General features: G+C 38.3%; 1 protein-coding gene across 1 annotated transcript in view; it reads right to left on the reverse strand.

Annotated features, from left to right (window-relative positions):
• LOC136250837 (uncharacterized) overlaps positions 1–24,213 on the reverse strand; it is a 134,243-nt gene that overhangs the window by 53,519 nt on the left and 56,511 nt on the right. The window contains exons 7-8 of the mRNA XM_066043162.1: positions 16,452–16,646; positions 16,205–16,393 (exon numbers count right to left, since the gene is read on the reverse strand). Coding sequence (XP_065899234.1) covers positions 16,205–16,393; positions 16,452–16,646 — 384 coding nt within the window. The remainder of the gene's footprint in view (positions 1–16,204; positions 16,394–16,451; positions 16,647–24,213) is intronic.

Below are 24,213 nucleotides of genomic sequence, written 5' to 3' on the forward strand. Positions count from 1 at the left end.
ATCATGTGACTTGCCAAGAATCCTGGGTTAGACCTCCAAATAGAGGCAGACCACAATTGGAATCCAGAAACGAGGTTACAGGGCTGTGCTGGCTCCTTAGTGGCTGACATGTAGCAAAATCCACAGAAAAACGTCTGGCCCACATTATCAGGCTGTCCACCAGTAAACTACTGATTCTTGCCAAGCCAGGTCCTTCACAAGGCCTTCGAGCTCTACATACCACCCAGAAAATACGTCTGTTTAAACCAGCCGAGTAGTTTGAGTAGTACTGAGTGTCAAACTAGTAGTACGATAGTGTAGCCAATGGAGGTGTTAGTTTGATTTTGCCTGATGTGCGATTTGGATTGGTTTTGTAAAATCTGGTCACAAATATTCAATAATAAAGAATTTGAAACATGTGCCAATATGTCGGGTTTTCACAGATCCAGTCACATTTGATAATAAAGACAGTCAATGGAGACAGGTAGAGTTGACAATCAGCTGCTTTATCCCGGATGTAGTATGGTGGACATGTACATATATGCATACATAATAGAAAAAATTGGACTAATCACAAAGAAACCAGCTGTGGAATGTAGTGTGTGAGCTAAATTTTCAGTAATGACACACTGTAAAGGACTTGCCCAGACATTTAATCTTTTGTTGTCTTATCAAGACACACGATAGTGTGTCGTGCGGCCAAGTACAGCCAGTCTGGGTGTGCGACAGACAAGTGTGTATTTTACAGGACCTAGAAAATGCTGTTTTCACGCATCTGTAGTAGAGCTGGGACGAATATTGAAATTTACTTTTGAATATTCGCTAATAAAATGTTTGAACATTCGAAGCTTTGGTGTTAGATTTCAAGTTACAGGTTTTCTTGTATTTACAGCGCATCCTTCTTAGGTTTTATCTTCTAAACCTATTTAATAAGTTTGTAAGCATTTGGAAAATGCATAGCAGCAGTACTGAATGACGTGATCGATCGATTGCAAATGGGCGTGTCTGCTATACTGCAACCATGCATAGGTAAACACCAAGTAATGGCTAGAAGCACGTTTCCATGCATTATCTATCACTTTATAAGGTGTTTTAAGGCTGAAACTATGGTAGCAAACTGAACTTCAATGGTTTGAAAGTGGGCATGGCACATGAAGATCAATCGCAAAGAGATGAACATTGATCACGTAAGAGAAAGAAGCAGCTGCAACAAAGATAACAACGTTATTTGTAATTCTTTCGTAGACTATGAGTGCATAACGAAGCTTCGAAGGATACTTTATAATTCGAAGTTTACTTAACCTTCGAACCCACGAAGCATTCGAAGCTTTGTCCCAGCCCTAATCTGTAGCGTGATAATGGCTAGATGGAAATGAACCATTTTTGCTGTGGAACCCCCTAGGGTGGGGCACCTCCCATTTTAAATTTGAGCTGAATCTGCCAGGCCATCACTGAGATATGCGCCTTCAAAATTTGTCTCAGTTTCTTTGTATTTTCTTTATCTTCGTCTTTTTATTATTCTTCTTCTTTTCACACCACTTAGAAAAATTGCTATAACTCGCGCATGCTTTAGTCGATAATCTTCAAATTTGGAAGGCTGTAAGAATTAATATAGCACATTTACAGTCCAAATTTTGTACAATTTGGATAAAGGACAAGGAAGTTATGCACAATTTTTGAAAAATTCGATAGCAATTTTTTGTCACGGACACAGGGTAAACCGCTTGAAGGAATGACTTGAAAATCATTCTGTACATAGAGTAACCATCATACTGCAAACCTTTTGTGGTTTGAAAGAAATAATGCTAATAGTCATGGAGTTATAACAAAAACGCCAACCATATGTAAAATGCGCATGATCAAGTTTTGTTAATAAAAAAGCCAAAAAGTAATACTTGCCACACCTATCAGCCAAACTAGTTAATGGAATCAGCTGAAATCAGGTAGAGAGGTAGATAAATCATTTTAGAGTGATCTTACAATGGTTTACAAGGAATCAGATTAAAATCCACTGAGCTACACTATGAAAGTGAACTAAGTGTAACAAGTGCATGATCAAGATACTCTAATAGTGCAGTCACCCTAATAGAACATTCAGTTGCGCAATAAGTCACTCTATTAGAATGTTCAGGTACAATCAATTCATTGTTCAGCTAACAACATAGGGAGTTCAAGCCACCCTTCGACTAGTATCAAAGCAAATAGCCCTGTAGAGAGTTCAGTTACAAACAAGTCACCCTGCAGAGAGTTCAACTACAAACAAGTCACCCTGAAGACAGTTCAGCAGCAAACCAATCACTCTGTAGAGAGTTCAGCTACGCTTAAAGTCACCCCGTAAAGAGCTTAGTAGAGATCAGCTAGAAACATATCTACCTGCAGAAAGATCAGCTAGAAACAAGTGACCCTGTAGAGAATTCAGCTGGAAACAAGCCACCCATAGAGAGATCAGCTAGAAACAAGTCACCCTATACAGAATTCAACTACATTTCATAGAGTGTTTCAGCTAGAAATAAGCAACCATGTGGAAAGTTCAGCTACAAACAAACTCTTTCAGTAGAAAGATCAGCTAGAAGCAAGTTATCCTGCAAAGAGTTCAAATCCATTTGAAGTCACTCTGTAGAGAGTCAAGTAACCCTGTAAAGAGATAAGCTACATTTCAAATCATCCTGTAGAGCGATCAGCTCAAAAGAAATCACCCTGTAGAGAGATGTGATAGAAACAAGTCACCCTGTAGAGAAATTAGCTAGAAACAATTCACCCTGTAGAGATCAGCTAGAAACAAATCATTCTGTACAGAGATCAGCTAGAAATAAGCTACCCTGTAGACAGTTCAGCTGGTAAAAGGTCACCCCTAGAAAGATCAGTTAACAACAACTACCTAGAGATAATTCAGTTACATTTCATAGAGTGATTCAGCTAGAAATAAGCAACCCTGTAGAGAGTTTAGCTACAAACAAGCTCTTTCAGTAGAGAGATCAGCTAGAAACAAGGTATCTTGCAAACAATTCAACAGCTACATTTGAAATCATCCTGTAGAGAAGACAGCTAGAAACAAGTATAGCCTTGTAAAGAGATAAGCTACATTTCAAATCACCCTGTAGAGAGATCAGCTCAAAACAAATCATCCTGTAGAGAGATCTGGTAGAAACAAGTCAGCCTATAGAGAGTTCAACCAGTAAGAAGTAGAGAAATCAGCTAGAAAAGAGAAAACAATCATCCTGTAGAGAAATCAGCTAGAAAAAAATCATATGTAGAAAACTCAGCTAGACAAAATTCACCCTGCAGCAAGCTTAGTTGCATTTCAATCACCCTGTAGAAAGATCAGATTGAAACAAATCACCCTACAGAAGGATCAATTAGAAACAAGTCACCCTGTAGAAAGATCAGCTTGAAACAAACCACACTGTTGAAAGATTAGTCAGAAACAAGTCACCCTGTAAAAAGATCAGATAGAATGAAGTCTGCACCGTGTAGCACTACAAGAAAACAGTGCCATGAAACACCTATGGATTATCCATGAACAGTAAAATAATCCCCATTAAGTGCCATGAAAGTCATTTCATTGTAATATCCATGCCATGAAATACTCATGATTTCATAGTAATTGTATAGCACTGACAAAATTATTTCATTGCACAAGAAAATTTCATGATTGCAGTGGCCATGAATTGTCAAATTTTCATAGGCAGTTTCCATGAATTTTTATAGGGAGTGTCCTTGAAAACTACATGAAATTTCATGGTTTGCCATCACATTTTCATAGGCTTTTCTCTGGGTGTTCAGCTAGAAATAAATCAGATCAGCTAGAAAAATCACGCTGTAGAGAGATCAACTAGAAAAATCACTCTATAGATAGATCAGCTGGAAACAAGGCACCCTATAGAGTGAAGCTGTGGGAGGTCAGTGTGATCAAGTCACCCCATAAGAGCCCAACTACTTTTCAAGTCACCCTATGGAGAATCCAGCTATGAACAAATCCCTCAGTAGAAAGATCAGCTAGAAATAAATCCAACTGCACAGTATTCAGTTAGAAACAAATCCCCCTGTAGAGAGATCAGTTAGGCAAGTTACCCTGTTACCTGCAAAGAGTTTTAACTATATTTCAAGTCACCTTGTAGAGAACACAAGCAGCCCTGTACAGAGATCAGCTAGAAATAAATCACCCTGCACAGTATTCAATTAGAAACAAATCCCCTGTAGAGAGATCAGTTAGGCAAGTTACCCTGTTACCTGCAAAGAGTTTAACTATTTTCAAGTCACCCTGTAGAGAGCTCAGTAGAAACAAGCAGCCCTGTAGAGAGATCAGCTAGAAACAAATAACCATGTAGAGAGATCAGCCAGAAACAAATCACCCTGTAGAGAAATCAGCTGGATCAAGTCACCCAGTAGGGTGTTCAATTACATTTCAAGTCACCCCGTAGAGAGTGTAGCTAGAAACAAGTCACCCTGTAGAGAGTTCAGCTGGAAACAAGTCACCCAGTAGAAAGATCAGCTAGAAACAATTCACCCTGTAGAGATCGGCTAGAGATCAGCTAGAAAATGTCACCCTGTAGAGAGATCAACTGGAAACTGGAGATGATTCAGCTACATTTTGTAGAGCGTTTCAGCTAGAAATAAGCCACCATGTGGTGAGTGTTGTTTACTAAATCATTGACCGTTACAGGAGGTAAAGGGGGGGACAATGGGTCACGTGCACCATGCAGCGTTACTATTAATTTTATAGCTATGCATGTGCGTACTCAACTCAAGGCACAGACGAATGTATTGGAGTCACAGATTCTGTCCAGCTTTATCAGTTGAACAGCAGCCCATCATACTGAAAACATCAAAGAAGTTGAAGAAGTCCAGTTCTTCAGCTGACCAAGACCTAACACAGGCCACTATCGCCCAATTCACTGGGCTGACAGCAGAAGTGCTATGTATGCACTTGGCTTTTCGCCACTTGGTCACAACTGGAACAAAAGCGGCAATGGCTCAATGGCTATACGGCACCATTCATGCACCACAAGACTCCAGCACAGAGTTGCAGCAGCAAAATCCCAATCCATCATCTACATCCCAGCAGCAAGATGGAGTTCCAGCATCCCACCAGCGCAACAGCAAGAAACCCACCCTGTGCTGCAACAGCAAGGAGCTCCTACCTCACAACAATCCTCGCTGCCACAGCAGGTCGTCTCCTCATCATCAACTACAGCAGCCCAACAGCAGACCGTCTACTCGTCGCCTATTACAGCAGTCACCCCTTCAGAGCTTGCGAGACTGTTCAATCAGTTCGTTTGCCAGGCTGCTTATAGCCAAACAGTACCTTCTACCAGACCAGGACCTGCTCCCCTCTCTCCAGCATCAATCGCTGGCTCCGACAACGGACTACCTTGAAGTCACCCAGTCCAGAACCCAACACTCGCTGCCAGTGCTACTTTCCCCACACCCTACACCCAACTGCAGCAAGTACAGCCGCAACCACAAGTACAGCCACAACCACAGCAAGTGCAGTTACAACCACAACAGGCACAGCCACAACTGCAGCAACTACAGCCACAACTGCAGCACAACTGCATCAAGTACAACTACAGCCACAACCACAGCAGGTGTAGCCACAACTGTAGCAGGGGCAGCCACAGCTACAGCAAATACAGCCACAGCTGCAACAAGTACAGCCAACACTGCAGCAATTACAGTGCCAACTACAGCCTGTACAGCTGCCACCACAACAGCTCCAACAACTTCAGCTATCCCACTACACAGCCCGGCAACTGTCAGTGCCAGTACCAACCCAACTGCAGCAACAGATCCTCAGAGGTGAGTATGTTGATTTCTCTGTACTGCTTGACAAAACATCATTTGTTGATACTACACACACCACACAACACAACATGCACAAACCTCCAATTTCCCATGTGGATGCAGGCATGGAACACCTACCTGACAGTTATTCTCACGCACAACCCTGCATGTGCCCTTGAGCTGGTCGGCTACCAGAGAATTATCAACATTTTTGTTGATTGATCATAAAAATAAGTCACACAGGTTAAATTGTTTGCAGCTGCAGGGAAATGTCTATGTAGTTCTTTTCTACAGGGAGCCTCATAATGTAACTGTACTCTGAAGTTATAGGGTACACACGCACTAAACTTTCACAATACACCTCATGCAGTAGCAGTGTAGACAGTGGCCACAATGCATCATACATTGAACCTTTAGAATACAACTCATCCATGGAAGACTTATTCCATGTAAACACACCCTATACTAGCACCTTGGGACGTAAATCCAACATATTCACCTACTCTCAAACTAATATACACTCATTGTGCACAAAGCTCCCCAGCCTATGCACATACCATTCACTAATCCCCCAAAGTCACCATGCACCCCTGCAGAGCACCTACCACTACAACTACAGAATCTTATTAAAATACATAAGGTACACAGAACCCCAATCAACATACATAATCTCCATAGGTAACTTCTATCTCACCCCAATCAAACATATGTGCAAGCTCTTACTTACAATCTCCAACATGACTGTGACATTGGCTACACTGGACCACACTTTACGTATTTTAGCAACAACCTCGCCTCCGCATCCCAGCAACCAGACATACTAGATGCTAACATCGCCACAGAATGTCAAGCAGGTCACATTTTTGGTCCTTTCAGAACCCCTCCACTCCCCAACTTCTGTTGTTCAGGACTGGGCTTGGTCCCCAAGCACGATGGGGGCTGGCGCACAATTTACCACTTATCTGCTCCTTATGGGTCCAGCATCAATGATTCCATCAATTCGCAGGACTATATGCTATCTTACTGCTCAGTGGACGAAGCATTTGCAATAGTATCCATGTTAGAAAGGAGTGCTTTAATGGCCAAGATAGATCTCAAGAATGTGTTCCGCCTCATCCTGGTGACCACAGGACTGGAACCTCTTTGGAATTAAATGGCGTGACAAATTTTACATCGATACCTGTCTCCCATTTGGCCTCCGATCTGCCCCTTCCTCTTTAACCAACTAGCTGATGCTATTCACTGGTCCCTCCAACACAAAAATGGTGTGTGCCATGCTCTACATTATCTGGACGATTTCTTTACTGCTGGCTCACTTGGCTCAACAGAATGCTCACACAACCTGCAAGCAAGGCTTTCACTCTGCACAACCGTCAAGTTAAAAGAAATACCTAAAGCTGGCCATAGGCTGGCTTTAGATATGATATACAAAAAGAAATGATATCTAATCAAAAACAGCCAAGCTGAAAAAAAAAGAGTGCAGCCTCCAAAAAAGCCAGGGTGAAAAAAGATGTGAAATCAAAGGTGGTGGCCAAGAAATGGCTATGATGGTAGGTTAATGGCAAAAATTTTAATAACGACAATTCAGGTGAATTTGGTACTGAATCCTAGTGGAGGAGGCAACACAAATTCGCCTGAATTGTTGTTATTAAATTTTTCTACCATCACAGCCATTTCTTGGCCGCCACCTTTGATTTCACATCTTTCTTCACCCTGGCTTATTTGGAGGTTGCACCCTTTTTTACAGCTTGGCTGTTTTTGATTACATTGAGATAACAAGTAGGAATAGAATGCAGGGCCAAGGGTGTAAACAGCAGTAATAGTAGTAGTTCTGATGACAAAGTGGCTCTTTCTTTATGATTAAGATACAGTGGAACCTCGATTATCTGAACTAATTGGGGGGGAAGGGTGTTTGGATAATCGAAAGTACGTAAGATCGAACATCCATACATTTATATACTGAGCTTTTGCTCAACTACTCTAATAAAGCATACACTTTTTTACAAAATACCCTAATTGAGCAGTCGTTTTGGTGTTCGGATAATTGAGAGTTCGGTTAATCGGTGTTCGGATAATCGAGGTCCACTGTATTGGCTTTAAGACCAGACCAAACTTATGTTTCAGTTGATGCTCAAAACGGTCATGGATTCCAATACTCCTCTAAGTATAATAGTGATTGATATGTATGTACTACAAATTACTGATAGCGAATATTGTAAACTGTATACATACGTATCTGTATACATGAAAGTTAATTTCCAAAGAATGCTCATTGTTATTATTAATAGCACGTACTGTAGAGTCGGGTTGCTAAGCGCATGTATCTGTTAAGCGCATATTATTTGTTAAGCGCATACACATTTCTTGTAATTAACCATGGATGATAAGCGCACATGGCAAATATGACAATAAAGCTACACACAGCAAGAAATGCCAAGAAAAGCTGAGAATACTGAAAAATTAGTGTCTCTTCAAGCACTTACGCCTCCCTTGAGGTCTCCCTTTGCTATGTATACAGCAAATCAGCCTTCTGGATAGTGATAATCTTGTTTATCATGAGGGCTTTCACCCAGAAATGGAGTCAAATATTCTTACACACTGGTGTGGCGACTATTAACTACTCTCACAATGTGGTTATTCCGTATTACACCCTCCACAATTATTTATTAGGCGTATGTGCCTAACAGATAGTATGATTTTTACAAAAAGTTTTCTCCGAAAATTATAAGCGCATGCGCTTAATAACCCGACTTTACGGTATAAAAGTTGCAAACTATCAATTTTAAGGGGTAAGTAGAATTCTATGAAAACAGGAACGGGACGGGAACAGGAACAACCCACAGAAAATGTCTGATAAAGGTCATCATGCAATATATAGGTTGAGTATAGGTTGGAGTTTACAGCACAATGTTTCTTTGCAGCATTGTTTGGATCCTTTCACTAAAACGATCAAGACACTCTTATAGAGCAGTCTTGATAACTATCCCACCAAAGACCCTCATTGATGGCCTGTGGACTGTTATAGGTACATAGACTAGCTAAGTCATCAATATTGAAAGTTAGTTACTCCTTTGAAATCATAAATATTTTAAAGTATTCAACTATTAAACATTAAATTAACACTGAATTTCACTAGGCATTCTAGTCAACTGGCAGTGGTTCAAAACTGCATCTACTGTTTCCAAATAAGAAGTCATATGATGGGAGTATGCATGCAGCACTGGTATCGTTGCAAGGCTGAAGTGGCTCCAAGAATAGGAACCAGCTGATTATGCTTTTTATGTTACCTATTGTACTATGCTGCACTAATCAAAACTTTTCTCAATACTTATGCCTCAGTTCTCATGTTTTGCTAATAAATGTGCACTTTATCATTAAGTATGATAGTACTTAATAAGTAGGGATTGGTAAGAAATCATATGGCTTCATAACTTTTTTGCACTTTAAAAACAGCTTTGCAATAAGTTCTACCTGTAAAAAAACATCTGGAATGCATTAAAACTACTGTAATGATGCTGTACCTTGGTAAATGAAGCATGTTTTTGATATACAGTGAGTTTTAAAATTTTCGGAATTCACCTGGATTTCGTCTGCCTGACTGCCTGCTGTAAGATCCAGTTGCGCTGGGTGTACGGCTCCAAAAATTTCAAGACAGCCAACGTAATGATGGCAGATTTCACAAAGTCTGTTGTTCCAATTACATTCTGTCCACTGTACCATGCTGTTTGCTTTCAACATTCATTCGCTTATTTGTTCTTCTCAAAGGATAATTAGTAGTTGCAGTGCATGCCACAACCCAAACACGTGATTGCACGTGTGCATAAGACAAGGGTGAATAGGTTTAGTAGCCAAGGAGTTGTCCCTAGCATTCATTAACGCTGGGTAGTCATTTTATAGTCTTACCAGCTTAGTTTTTTGCGAGGTAGCTAGCTAAGAATTCCTTCGAGGGGCAGATTCACCTCGGGATTTATACTTCTAAAAGCAAGGGTTCCTTTAGGTCATTAGAAATACAGCTGAAGATTTTGTAACAGTTGCTGTAATAACTTTAAAAAACAAAACGATGATTTTTTTTAGAGGTGTCTATTGCGTACGAAGGTAAAAGATAGTTGCTTCAAGTGATATTTATATCATGTGGAAAACAAGAGTATGCTATAGCTAGCTACCTAGACATAAATAATAAACAAATTAGCTATTAAAACATTAAAAAATCAAAAGGAAGTAGGGGTTGATGTAGCTAATATACATGCTACAAAAAGGAAACAAGCTCAAAAATGATACAGCTGAAATTAGAAACGATCCAGCTATAAAAAGTAAGGAAACAAGATTAGATGACTACTTGCTAAAATGAGACACACTTTAACCCCTACTTTTGGCTAGCATCTTGAAATGAGACCATCAAATTAGCCAAAAGTAGGGATTAAAGTGTGTCTCATTTTAGCAAGTAGTCATCTAATCTTGTTTCCTTACTTTTATTACTGGATTGTTTCTAATTTCAGCTGTATCATTTTTTAGCTTGTTTCCTTACATTTTGTAGCATGTATAGTTGTCATATCAATCCCTACTTCCTTTTAAATTTTAAATTTTTAATATCTATGAGTAAATAGTCAGTGGATGAAGCACAGATTATAAATACTAGCTTGTCAAATTGCATGTCACAGAAAAATCAACTTACTCTAATAGAACAATCAGCTATATCTGATTGTTCTATTAAGGTTATTGACTGTTTAATTAGAGTATATTTCTGTGATAATGTATTTTGATAAGCAAAACTTTATAGCATTGCATAAGTATTCTGCCTATTATGCTCAATGCTTTCAGGCACCTATTATGTTCATAATTATGCCAGCATAATCGGCTGGTCCCTATCCAAGAGGAGTGAGTCCCCATGACTGCTCACGTTGTCCTTAGTCTCCTCATTGGAACCATGCACCTACACATACTGCAGCTAGCACATACCCATCATGTGACTTTTCCCTGAGGTTGCAGGTACAACTTCCTGCATCTGTATGCAGGTACTTTCGGCTAATTAGAACCCTTTGTAAACAAACCTATTTAAGCTATATTGGCTAAATGTTAGAAAGAGAAACCATCATGATGAAAGTGACCAAAGAAAACAAACAGTACATGAAACCTCGGACAAACATGTGACTACATATCAGATCCACACAGTAGATGCATTGTGGGCATGGCAAGGAAAACAATGTTGGCTACATATATATGTAACAGTTATACCACGGCTGTGGGTGTATATGTCAGCAAAATCCCAAGCAGCTGTGATATAAGTGATATATATCACTTGGGGCACACTCACCTAATAGGTGAAAGAACTAACGAGAACTCATCCCATTTGTTTTATGCAGTAGCATCTGAAAATCGATTGTGGTTTTAAAAGTGTGGGCCAATAGCCATCAAAACGTTGTCCATACGTTAAAACGTCATTAATATGTCGCTATGCTTCAACACGCTGTTGTGATTGTGGAATTGAGTTTATACTGTTACCATTTTTGTACTAAGTTAAGCCAACTAACTTTCCTATTGGGACAGTAAGTAAGTTATTATATTAAGTTAAGTACTTAGGACTGTAAGTTACTAACCTATTTCAGCATAGACAGTAGTAGTTTTTCTGTTCTGTGCTCTGTTCAAAGGCTGATACGCGGTGGGTAGAAATACGCATCTACAATTGTCCAAACAATTATTTTGTGCCTTCATTATCCTTTACTAACAACCAACTAGCCCATCTTAGAGAATATACTCAGTTTAGCAACCACTACAAAATCGAGTCCCACAATACAGAGTTCTATGTCGCTCAATATAACGAGTCAAAGCATATCGTTTCTTTGAACTGGCTGGGAATCAAAGTCATTGGCAAACCACTTTCCCATGATATTGCCTGGGCAATATGTAAGTTAAACACCGAGTGGTGCCTTTGAACGCCCACGCTAAAGTGGTATATATACATAAAAGAAAGAAGAAAAAAACAACAAATAACAATAACAACAAAAAAGAACTGTACAAACAAAGTCAGGGTTGACGGTCCATTCTTTACTGCTCCTATGGGAAAGATTCTCTAAGATGTAGAGATAAACTATGATGTTCTAAACATTTCATTTAATAGGTCTCTGGTTTCAAAGGAGTAGCTAACTTTCAATGTTGATGAATTAGCTAGCCTATTATACCTATCCTATGACAGCTATAGCCCATCAATTCACTGGGCATCAATGTGGGCCCCTGGTGAGGTAATCAAGTCCTTGGTGGGATAGTCAATAAAACATTCTTGACTGCTCTATTAGAGAGTATTTTAATGTAGGTAACTGCTCTATTAGAGTGTTTTGATCATTTTAGCGAAAGGACTCAAACAATGCTGCAAAGAAACATTGTCCTGTAAAATCCAACCTATCCAACCTGTACATTGCATGATGACTTTTATCAGGCATTTTCCATGGTTCATTCCTGTTCCCACTTGCCATTTATGTCCTGTTCTCGAGACTAGAATGGTACAATAATCACTGAAGGGCAAGCTTGAGGTGATTATTGTGCCATTCTGAAGGTCTCTAAAATAGTGGAGATACCGTGGATTTGTGCAATAACTGATTTAGACTATGGCACATGCAGCTCTAGTCACTGTCAATAATGGCTGCTTCCTGATTGAATTAGTGCTAAAATAATTTACTAGTAGGCTTCCCAGATGAATATGATCATCTTTATGATCCAGAGGTGTTTTCTTTACACTCTAGAAAATTTTCTGATGGCTGTTGTGACTGGAGTCCAGAAAAGCATGTGACAAAAAAAATTGCCACGGGCATCTCACCAATTTAGATATTTACTTGCGGGTATCTATTGGAATACCGCAAGTAGGTATCTAGATACCCGTGAGATACCCGCAAGTAGGTATCTAAACTGGTGAGATACCTGTGGCTTTTTTTTTGTTCCTTATTAACAACTAAACTTCAAAGCATACTATGTGTGTCATAGTCTATACCAGTAAGACACCTGACAGCAGGTTTCTTTGTAAATAAGAGACCTCCACACATCAATGGAAGGGCTGCATGCCATTGTCTAATTACCGTAAGTATATTATCTATACAAAAACAGCCAAGCCGTGAAAAAAGGGTGGGGCCTCCAAAAAAGCCAGGGTGAAAAAGATGTAAAATCAAAGGTGGCGGCCAAGAAATGGCTGTGATAGGTTAATGGCAAAAATTTTAATAACCACAATTCAGGTGAGTTTGGTGCTGAACACAAATTCACCTGAATTGTTATTAAAATTTTTGCTATTAACCTACCATTACAGCCATTTCTTGGCCGCCACCCTTGATTTCACATCTTTTTCACCTTGGATTTTTTGGAGGCCTCACCCTTTTTTCACAGCTTGGCTGCTTTTGTATAGATATCACTTCTTTTTGTTTGTATACTCCAAAGCCAGCCTGTGGCCATCTTTGTAGTTTTTTTACTTGTCTTTTTCTGCACAAAGGAGAAGACATCAAGACCTGAATTCTATGGATACCTTTTTTATAATGATGCATTTCATACAAAAATTAATGCTGTATGAAAATTATCACATGTCCTCTCTCCTACAGGTAGACTAGTTTGTAGCAAACAAATCTCCACAAGGTAACTTGAAGTCTACAGGGTGACTTGTTTGTTGCTGAACTGTACAGGGTGACTTGTTTGTTGCTCAGGGTGATTTGTTTGTAGCTGAACTCTCTCCAGGGTGACTTGTTTGTAGCTGAATTGAATCTCTATAGGGTGATTTATTTGTAACTGAACTTATTACAGGGTGACTTGTTTGTAGTTGAAGTCTACAGAGTGACTTGCTTATTGCTGAACTCTCTACAGGGTGATGTATTTGTAACTGAACTCTCTCCAGGGTGACTTGTTTGTAGCTGAACTCTCTATAGGGTGACTTATTTGTAACTGAACATTCTACAAGGTGATTTGTTTGTAACTGAACTCTCTCCAGGGTGACTTGTTGGTAACTGAACTCACTACAGGGTGGTTGAACTCTCATCAGGATGACTTGTTTGTAGCTGAACTCTCTCCAGGGTGACATATTTGTAATTGAACTTACTATAGGATGACTTGGTGACTTATTTGTAACTGAACTCACTACAGGGTGACTTTTTTATTGCTGAACTCTCTACAGGGTGGTTTGTAGCTGTACTCTCTCCAGGGTGACTTGTTTGTAACTGAGCTCACTACAGGGTGATTTGTTTGTAGTTGAACTTTCTACATGGTGACATATTTGTAACTGAACTTTCTACAGTTTGATTTATTTTGTAGCTGAAGTCTACAGGGTGACTTGTTTATTGCTGGACTTTCTTCAGGGTGACTTGTTTGTAGTTAAACTTACTATAGGCCTGAACCTAATGCACTCAAAGTTTTACCTATTATTATTTCCAGAATTTCTCAAAATTTTCTCCTATTATTCTTTTTTTATTCTTGTATCTAGCTTATTATTCCATAATAATTCTCAGTTTCTGTCGCTACTGAGTTGCTTAGTTTTCAAGATGTTCATAATTAAGGAGTTTTGCCAAGATTTAATCAATAACCATTATATATGAAGCATTCCATATTACACAACCATATAAGTAGTTACAACAAACTCAGAAAAGCTATGTGTAGTAACAAGAGTTCATAATAATATAACTGGTAGTAATATTTCAAGTACTGTCAATTATTGGCTGCTAGTGTCAGTATTTAAACTGTAGCTAAAGCTACATACTAAGATAATGATATCAATCAATACACTCAAAGACTTGAAGAAGATACACTAGTATAAGATGCACAAGCTTCAGAATTGTAGATAATCATGCAGTTAAATCCCTGATACTGACTGAAAATTGTTGACTTAAAATGACCTGACTGCTCTATTAGAGTATTTGAGCGTTCTATTAGAGTATATCGATCTTTCAAAAGCTTTTCAGCCTCTTTTCAGCCAACACTTTGCAGCACTCCTATAATAATGTCAGCAATACATCATTCTTAGTAGCTTAATTTTCCTTCTAGTTACTCAAGAAGAAACACGTCCCTTAATTCCACCGATTATTCCCGTGGACGTCCGATAATTCTAAAATTATTCCTGTAACACTCCTATTATTCCGGAATTATTCTAACAAAATTGGTAACCTATTATTCTCAAAATTATGCCGGCACATTAGGCGCAGGCCTAACTCTCTACAGGTGACTTGTTTGTAACTGAACTCTCTACAGGGTGATTTTTTGCAGTTGAACTCTCTACAGGGTGACTTTATTGTAGTTGAACTCTCTTTTGGGTAACTTGTTGTTAGCTGAATTCTCCACATGGTGACTTGATTGTTGCTGAACGTTCTAATAAAAAGATTCATTATGAAGCTGAATGTTCTATTAGAGTGACTGCAGTATTAGAGTATATCTCAATCACACATTTGTTACACCTAGTTGACTTTCATAGTGCAGCTCAGTGGTTTTGTATCTGATTCCTTATAAACCACTGAAAACTTGTTCTAAAACAATTAATCTACCTTTGTACCTATTTTCAGCTGATTCCATAAACTAGTTTGCCTGGTAGGAGTGACAATTAAGTAATATTTTTTTATTAACAAAACTTGATCGTGCACTTCTTACACATAGTTGGCGTTTTTGTTCTAACTCCATGACTGTTTATGTGACTTCTTCCAAACCACAAAAGGTTTGCACAATGATAGTTACTCCATACACAGACCACTTTTCAAGTAATTCTGTCAAGTGGTTCACGCTCAAAGCATGACAACAAATCGCCTTTCGATTTTTGAAAACCTCCCTTGTTCTTTGTCTGATCTGTACCAAAATTGGACTGTAAACGTGCAGTATTATGTTCCTGCTGCCCTCCAAATTTTAAGTATTCGACCAAATCATGTGTAACTTATTATAATTTTTCTAAAGAGTGCGAGACAAAGAAGAAAAAAAAGAGAAAGATTAAGAAGAAAAATACAAAGAAATTAAGACAAACTTTGAAGGCACGTATCTCAGTGATGGATGGGTGAAGTCGCCTCAAATTTGAGATGGGAGGTGCCCTACCCCGAAGAAGTTTCCACAGTAAAAATAGTTAATTTCCATCCTGCCATTATCTAGCTACGGATGCATGAAAACGGCGTTTTCTTGGTTCCTGTAAAATACACACTTGTCTGTCACGCACCTGCACTAGCTGTACTTGGCTACACGGCACACTATTGTGTGTCTTGATTTACATCTACACTTACCCACCAGTGTAAAACATAAACAACACATCTTAGTTGCTAAAGTTTAAAACAATGGATTCCTATACACTATGTCTGAAGCAATAAAAGAACATCCAATTGCTATAGTGCAACTTCAGCAACAACAAAAAAAACATCACCTGTATAACTTACCAACTCCAACATTTAATTCACCCACAACCTCCACCATGTTAACTTGGTACACTAAATTTCAGTACATATGTACATACCTCTACTACACATGGTATCAGTACCACTCCAGTTCCCATCACTCTGACAGGCCCTAGTGTCATTACCAGTTAGCACATAACCAGTGTTACATGTAAAACTACAAGTGTCTTCATAGGTAGGAACTCCATCATCTCCCAGTGAACAAGTCATCACTCCATTATTAGGATTGGTAAATGATGGACAAGTAACTGCAAGTTAAATTAAGATTATTCTTAATGGACAAAATAATTTATGTAAAATACTCACCTTCTCTACACACATCATCACTACCACTCCAGCTCCCATTTCTCTGACAGGTCCTAGTGTCATTACCAGTTAGCTCATAACCAGTGTTACATGTGTAACTACAAGTGTCTCCCTCATAACCCACTCCATTACTATCAGAACTACATGATGTTATCTCTCCATTGGATGGTGTTGTTAAATCAAAGCATCGAGTATCTGTGTTAGAATAGTACAATGAAGACAGCTAAACTATCACTATAGTCAGAGGCTCTATAAATAACTAAACTTCTAAAATGCATAAGCTGGTGCTGGTTTTCAAAGTTAGAACACTGCAGTAGCCTTAAGGATTATTAAACATATTATACCATATCAAGGAATTCATGTGTTGTCACCTGAAGCTTACTTTAATTACAGCTACAAATGCAGTAAAATTCCAGTACATTTATTGCTAATATTAAGTAATACATGCATGACTATTAAGGATACTTTTGAAGTAAGTAAACATCTAGGGAACGGAGAATGGTAAACATAAATCCTTAGAGATAATAGTAGGCCTGCACCTATTATGCCGGCATAACCTTGAGAATAATAGGTCACCAATTTCGTGAGAATAATTCAGGATTTATAGGATGGTTACAGGCATAATATTTTAGAATAATCGGATGACCACAGGAATAATCGGTGGAATTAGGGGGCGTGTCTCTTCTTGATTACCTAGAAGAAAGAGATAAGCTACCAAAAATGAGATAAAGCTGACAGGAGTGCTGACTGAAAGGAGCTGAAAAGCCTCTAAAAGATCAATATAGATTGCTCAAATACTCTAATAAAGCAGTCAGTTCATTTCATGTTACCAATCTGCAGCCAGCATCAGGGATTTAACTGCATGATTATCTGCAATTCTGAAACTTGTACATCTTATACCAGTGTATCTTCTTCAAGTCATTGGGCATTATTATCTACCTAACTTAGTAGCTATACAGTAGTTACAGCATATTATTGTAATGCACTAATAATTAAATACACTTGAATTATTACTGTAGATAGCTATTCTAAGTCTGCTGTAACTATTATGGATAGAAAAATGGTGTGTAAGGTAGAATGCTTCACATATGGCTATTATAATTCGGACAAAACTACTTATAGCAGCATTGTGAAAACTAAACGACTAGCCACAGATTATACTGAATGAGAATAATTATGGAATAATAGGCTAGATACAAGAATAACAAAAAGAATAATAGGATAATTTTTTGGGAAATTCTGGAAAGAATAATAGGTAAATATTGAGCATAATAGGCTTAGGCCTAGATAATAGACTTTAAGGGTGCTCGCTTATATTGAAACTGTTAAAGCACCAGCCTAGTAACCACATGCAGCTATTGCATCATAATTGGCATTATTACGCATACTTGCAGTATCCGTGTTCAGCAGGCGTGTTTGGCACCAGAAGAACAGCATGTTTTTGCTTTAGGCCACTCCAAATAAATTCTGTTTCCTGTAAAATTTGCATGCAGGCAGGCGGTCCATCTCCATTATTTCATTATAGTATTGGCAGCTTTTCAAGCCATTATTTGTCTGCATGGCAATTGGCAAAACCATAAAAAGCTGCATAAAAGCATGCTTAAGCTTGTTCTTTCCTTTTTAAGTTGCAAAATAGCATAAACGTGAAGTCTGTGCCGACGTGATAGCACTGCTGACACGTGAGCCGACACTGTTTCAAAATGGCTTTTACTGAATCTGTCAGTATGCAGGAATAACCAGAAAATAATGGAAGAATACAGAATAATGGAATAATTTAGAGCTAACAGTAACCAGATGCGGGCGGTGGACGGGAAACAGAAAATGTATTTGGAGTGGCCTTAAAATCAACACTGGAGTGTTAGCAAATGATTGTCTGATGGTTAAAGAGTTACATAAACTTCTAAAAGTGAGTGTTATTTACAGTATGCATGTTTCACTTGTAGCCAACATGCATCCATGCTTGTTTTCTGGAGTGACAGAGTAAGCTGGTAGCTTGTATTGTAATTGTAAGCCTGCTTATGTAGGGACAATGTTACCGGCTGGAATCACAAGGCATTACAAGCTGCTGACTACTACTAGTAGCATAACCCATCCAAGAGACTCTTGGACATAGCAGAAAGCTGTTCCTGTGTGTGAAGAAGGGGAATAAGAGCTCCTTTACGTTTTATAACAGTTTTTACAACAAGTTATTTTGAAAAGTCAATTAGTAAGAATTTGTGTGGTATAAATATATTTAAAATACAAAAAGAAGTGAATCCAAGCAAAAACAGCCAAACTGTATAAAAAGGGTGTGGCCCTCAAAAAGTCTGAGTGAAAATTTGTGAACTCAAAAGTGGAATAGCTGCAATGATGTGGATGATAATAAATTTTAATAATGGCTTTGTGCATTAATAAAATTTATTATCACCAACATCATTGCAGCCATTTCATGGCTGCCACATTTGATTTCACAGCTTTTTTCACCCAGGGTTTTGAAAGCTGCACCCTTTTCATACAGTTTGACTGTTTCTGCTTGGATTTACTTCTTTTTGTATTTTAAATACATACCCAAAGCCAACCATAAACTAGCTTTGAGGTTTACAAATCATTGTTCGTCTTAACTACAAATGCATTGAAGATGATATGACAAACTAGTGCTCTACAATACAGAAAATACGTAACAATCCAATACTAAAGCCAACTTATACTGATATAATTTTGTGCCTACTTGTTTATGGTCGTGCAAAGTTAATGATATGTTTCTGGTTCTACCAATTCCCCAAAATTGACCAGGTGACCAGGCTTTTTTTTCTTCTTTTTTTGCAACTTTTGGATGTGGTACACTACGTTTGACATAGCAGTACATGGAATTATGGAGAAAAACAAAGTTAATGGATAAAGTTAGTGCATCTTTATAAGGAAAGAGTGTTTACAAGACATAAAAACCTTTCAATGGAGATAAAATAATTATTATAAATTATTGTGTGGTGATTATGCAATTCATTCAGTAAACAAATGACCAGGAAGGGAACCAGAAACATATCATTAACTTTTTGTGGCCTAAAGTTGTAATATATATGTAGTGTCTGTATATATTTGCAATAGTGTTTTATAACAAAGCAAGTTACCATAGGCATACTATTTGTCTACTGAGATGCAGTGACTGTTCTATTAGAGTACCTTGATTTTCATGCAAAATGTGAGTGGCTCAATTTTATCCAGCTAGCTATAGTGCAACTTGTGACTGTTTTATTAGAATATCACGCATGACTGTTGTATTAAGGTGACTGCTGTAGTAGAGTATCTAAAATCAGACAAGGGGTGTGCAGCTAGCTAGACCAATAAGGGGAGAGGTCATCTTATTTACTGTTAAGTAAATAGCTACATTGTTAAGAGGTGTAGTCTTCATACTCTGTCACTATTAATCCATTGAGATCTTTATTGGATGAGTGTGGTCATGAATGAGATCCCAATCGCGAAGTTGCAGATATCTAATAGCTAGTATACCTCTTGTGGTAGCGCCGGTACTGAAGCGCTTCTGAAATCCAGCTGGCCATAGGTTGGCTTTGTAGTATTCAAATACCAAAAGAAGTGATATCTAAACAAAAACATCCAAGCTGTGAAAAGGGTGCGGCCTTTCCAAAAACACCATGGTAAAAAGATGTGAAATCCAAGGTGGCGGCCAAGACATGGCTGTGATGACAAGTTAACAGAAGTATTTTAATTGCTCTAGTATTTGCTATTTCACAATACTGGGTGCTGTGATTATGTACAAAAACCATTGGGAAACGAACAACCACCGAAAATATAACCTTGCTACATAAAAATTAAAGAAGACATCCAAATTTTCAACAGAATGGAAAACTACATTGATTTCTACACCGGTTGGTATGCATGTAAGTGTAGCAAGGGTGAGATATGAGCCGCTGAAGTTGAAAATGCCTGGTGAAAAAGATGGCTGGTGATAAAGCATGCAAACAGGTGCTTGTTTCTATGTTTATATTATGGAATAACAAACCAAAAACAAGTGTTAGGATCACCTAGATAGAGTTTGCTGACTTACTGAACATGGCATTTGCTTGTTGATCCATCAAGTCGATTGTAACCTTCATCTTTGATGCAATCTCTCCTACTAAGCTTTGTCAATCAATTCTGAGTGGTTTTTAAGTACGTTTTAAGTACAAACTCATGGTTATCAGCCATGGAAAACATTTCTCAGCCATGAATCGAAAGAGAAACTATGTAGTTTCAGGGTTCTGCCCAGAAATTCCTAAGTGGTGGCTTAAAGTTAACATGAACTGATATGCTGTGTGTTATATTAGAGTATATTGCACATGTATCAGTAATATATGGAAGAATTGTACTGGTCGGATTTAAGAGGGTACTGGTCGGATTTTAGAGGTACTGGTCGCTTTGAACCACTGCCGACCAGTGTGGGTAGAACCCTGTAGTTTCATTTTATGTACAGAAAATTAAGATATGCCATATACTTTGGAAGTAACCATCAATTATTATCATTTCCCAATAGCTTCAATACATTTTTATGAGTATCCATAGCATCCAGATTTTGTCATGCACAATTAACACTAATTGCATTTTTAAGGTGATTAAATGAGCTGGTCTATTGTCGTTATTAAAATTTTTGCTACTAACTTATCATCACAGCCATTTCTTGGCTGCCACCTTGGATTTCACTTTTTTTTTACCCTGGTGTTTAACCCTGGTGTTTAGCTTATCTGTTTTTCGCTAGGTTAAAAGTCTAGCAAAACTCAGTGGTCCTGCAGGCTGTTTCAAAGACGTTAAGTACTGTTTTAATGTCTTATACGTAACAGTATGGTCCTAGTTGAAGTCAGTATTGAGCATCCAATCTTGGATAGGAAACAAATACACTCCAATATTGGAAGACAAGGAACATCCAATTTTGGATGGCAACAAATGCTTTGCAGTAATGGAAGACAAGGAACAATTGGGTGATTCTTGAATAAATCTCTCACTATAATAGGATTAAATAATAATCATCCACTTTCAGATGAATGTTGCATAATTCTTCACTGTACTAGCATATTACAAATTATTAATTTAAAAATGAAGTACGAATATAAATTGTACAGTGGAACCTCGATTATCCAAACTAATTGGGGGGGGGGTTTGGATAATTGAAAGTACATAAGATCAAACATCCATACATTTATATACTGAGCTTTGCTCAACTACTCTAATAAAGCATACACTTTTTGACAAAATATCCTAATTGAGCAGTTGTTTTTGTGTTCGGATAATCGAGAGTTCAGTTAATCGGTGTTCGGATAATCGAGGTTCCACTGTAATATATTTTTTAATGTAAATTTAAAAATGAAGTAGGGATCTATGCAACAAAAAGTGGTGAAACAAGAGATGAATGATGGTATTACAGCATAGCTCAATGGGAAAGTCCCTACAATGCTAATCTGGCAAAGTAGGGACTTTCCCACAGAGCTATGCCGTAATACCATCATTCATCTCTTGTTTCACTACTTTCTGTTGCATATATCCCTAATTCATTTATAAATTTACAATTTAAAAAAAAACAACTAGTTTGCTTATGGTGTGTAGCATAGCTAGCTACAATGTAACTTCTGACTGTTCTATTAGAATATCATACATGACTGTTGTATTACAGTGACTGTTGTATTAGAATATATCTGGAGTCAGCCAAAAGGTGTGCAGCTAGCTAGACCAATAAGGGGTGGTCATTTTGTTTACTGTTACGTAAACAGCTAGATTGTTAAGAGGTGTGGTCTCTGTACTCTATCGAGTGGTCGTGAACCTATTGCGAACAGGATCCCAATCGCAAACTTGCACATATCTAGCCTTATAGTAGTGCCAGGTAAGAAATCCAGCTCTGAAATAATTCTGTGGCATCTATATATGTGTGAAAACCCAACACAATAGTGCAAGCCTAATTTTCCAATATAAAGCATTGAAAACAATTGGTGAAATATTTGCGTATTATTGAAAAAATTCATAAAATTTTTGAACGTCTCTTTCTTAGTGAAGGAAGGGACTAAACAATAAAAACCTGGATATAATCTTATTCACCTACTCAAGAGGAGTTGGAATATCTTTGTTTCATTGCAGTAGACTCAAGGATATGCAAGTTATGAGCGTTTGTTTATGTGACGCCGAAGCGATCGTACACAATCGATTTTTCTTCATGAATTTCACCTTTGTATCCAGTAACGAAAGGTGATAAAACAACAAACTTACCCAGGGAATGATTCCCCTATCTATGGCGAACATGATGATGAAAATGTCAGCCCAGTACGTCCATCTGTTTGCATAGTACAGCCATTTTAGTAAGCACCTGTAATTTATTTTCCCAATACTTGCGGTACAAATTGATTTTTCTGTTTTGCTACTTTGTAGGGCTGTAACTCCAAAGGTTATTGGCATATGAGGCTGAAACTTTGCTAGAGAATATACTTGGCTAAGTAGATTATAAATATTTAATAAACAGGAATTCGAAAAATGCGCTGTTGTCGGGTTTTTGCAGATCCAGTCACATACGTTGCTGAAAAAAAGTGTTGATATGGAAAATTAATGCCTCGATATGGTTTCATTGGATGCAAGAAGAAGACAAGCAGCCTGATTGAAGATAAAAGAAAAGACAAGATGCAGAGGGTGTAAACTTGTTGGAACCCCAAAAGGCACACCCCACTGGTGAGTTTGTTATTGTAGCATAAAATGGTAGCCATGTGCTGCTTCGTTTGGCCTCTAGCCTTGCAACTGTGATCAGTCAGGCAGTCAGTCAGTCTAAAATTCGAGTTTTGGCGATTTTTTTTACAAATTCTATATCCAGCCACCTGTAAGAGTTTTGTTATAATTTAATGCTGTTTTGTATATTATCATACAGTACAGTAGTACTGTTTATTAGGAATCATGGAGATTTGGGTTTTAATTCACCCACAAACCGGCTTCACAACTTCATCCTGGCACCTTGACAGTATTGGTTAGGTATAACCAAACCCAAAAGTGCCTTCAGTATGATCCTAAAGGCTTCCAATAAATTATTACGAATTTTAAAAAATATATATATTTAATGGAATTTTCTACTGCCTGCCTGCCTGCCTACCCACCCGCCCACCTACCCACCCGCCCACTTGCCTGCCTGATGTCTTCAGGCAAGCGTGACTCAATAGCGGCTAAGGCTATGGGCTTGATTTTTTCACTGTTTGACGTCGCTTCATCCTGAGACATGCCTGTTGGCATACTGCAGTACGTACAATGCACGCATCATGGGCTTACCTTTGTCCTCATTTATTTCCCATTTCTTTTTGCTGACAGCCCAAGGTGTCGATCCGTAGTAGTGTAATGCATGGCTTCCCTACTGTACATTTGTAAACAAGAACCATACATATTATTTTCCGTGGTGACTAAATTGATTGCAGAGACAATTCTAACACTGTTCTTTGTTTGTAATGCTGTGTAACGGGCTGAACATAGCTGAAAGCAAACCGTAGTGGCCGCTACACTTTCAAGGCAGTAATTTATTAATTTTATTAATTTATTAAAGCTTTACAGCACAAGTGCTGAAGGTCTGTAGGACACCCGGTCCTACAGCCTGCTCAAAGACATTAGACACTAAGACATTAGCTACTTAAGGTGTGTTTGAAAAGTTGCAGAAAGGAGAAAAAATCCATGACTGGACCTAGGTAGCCTCAAACCTGCAGCCATCCGATTTACGCTCAAATGCTTACAGGAGTCTACCAGGCGGTCAGGATGTTTTCTCCTTGATATTTTCATG

The sequence above is a fragment of the Dysidea avara genome, chromosome 3 (genome assembly GCF_963678975.1).
Source record: "Dysidea avara chromosome 3, odDysAvar1.4, whole genome shotgun sequence".
Taxonomy (NCBI): Eukaryota; Metazoa; Porifera; class Demospongiae; order Dictyoceratida; family Dysideidae; genus Dysidea; species Dysidea avara.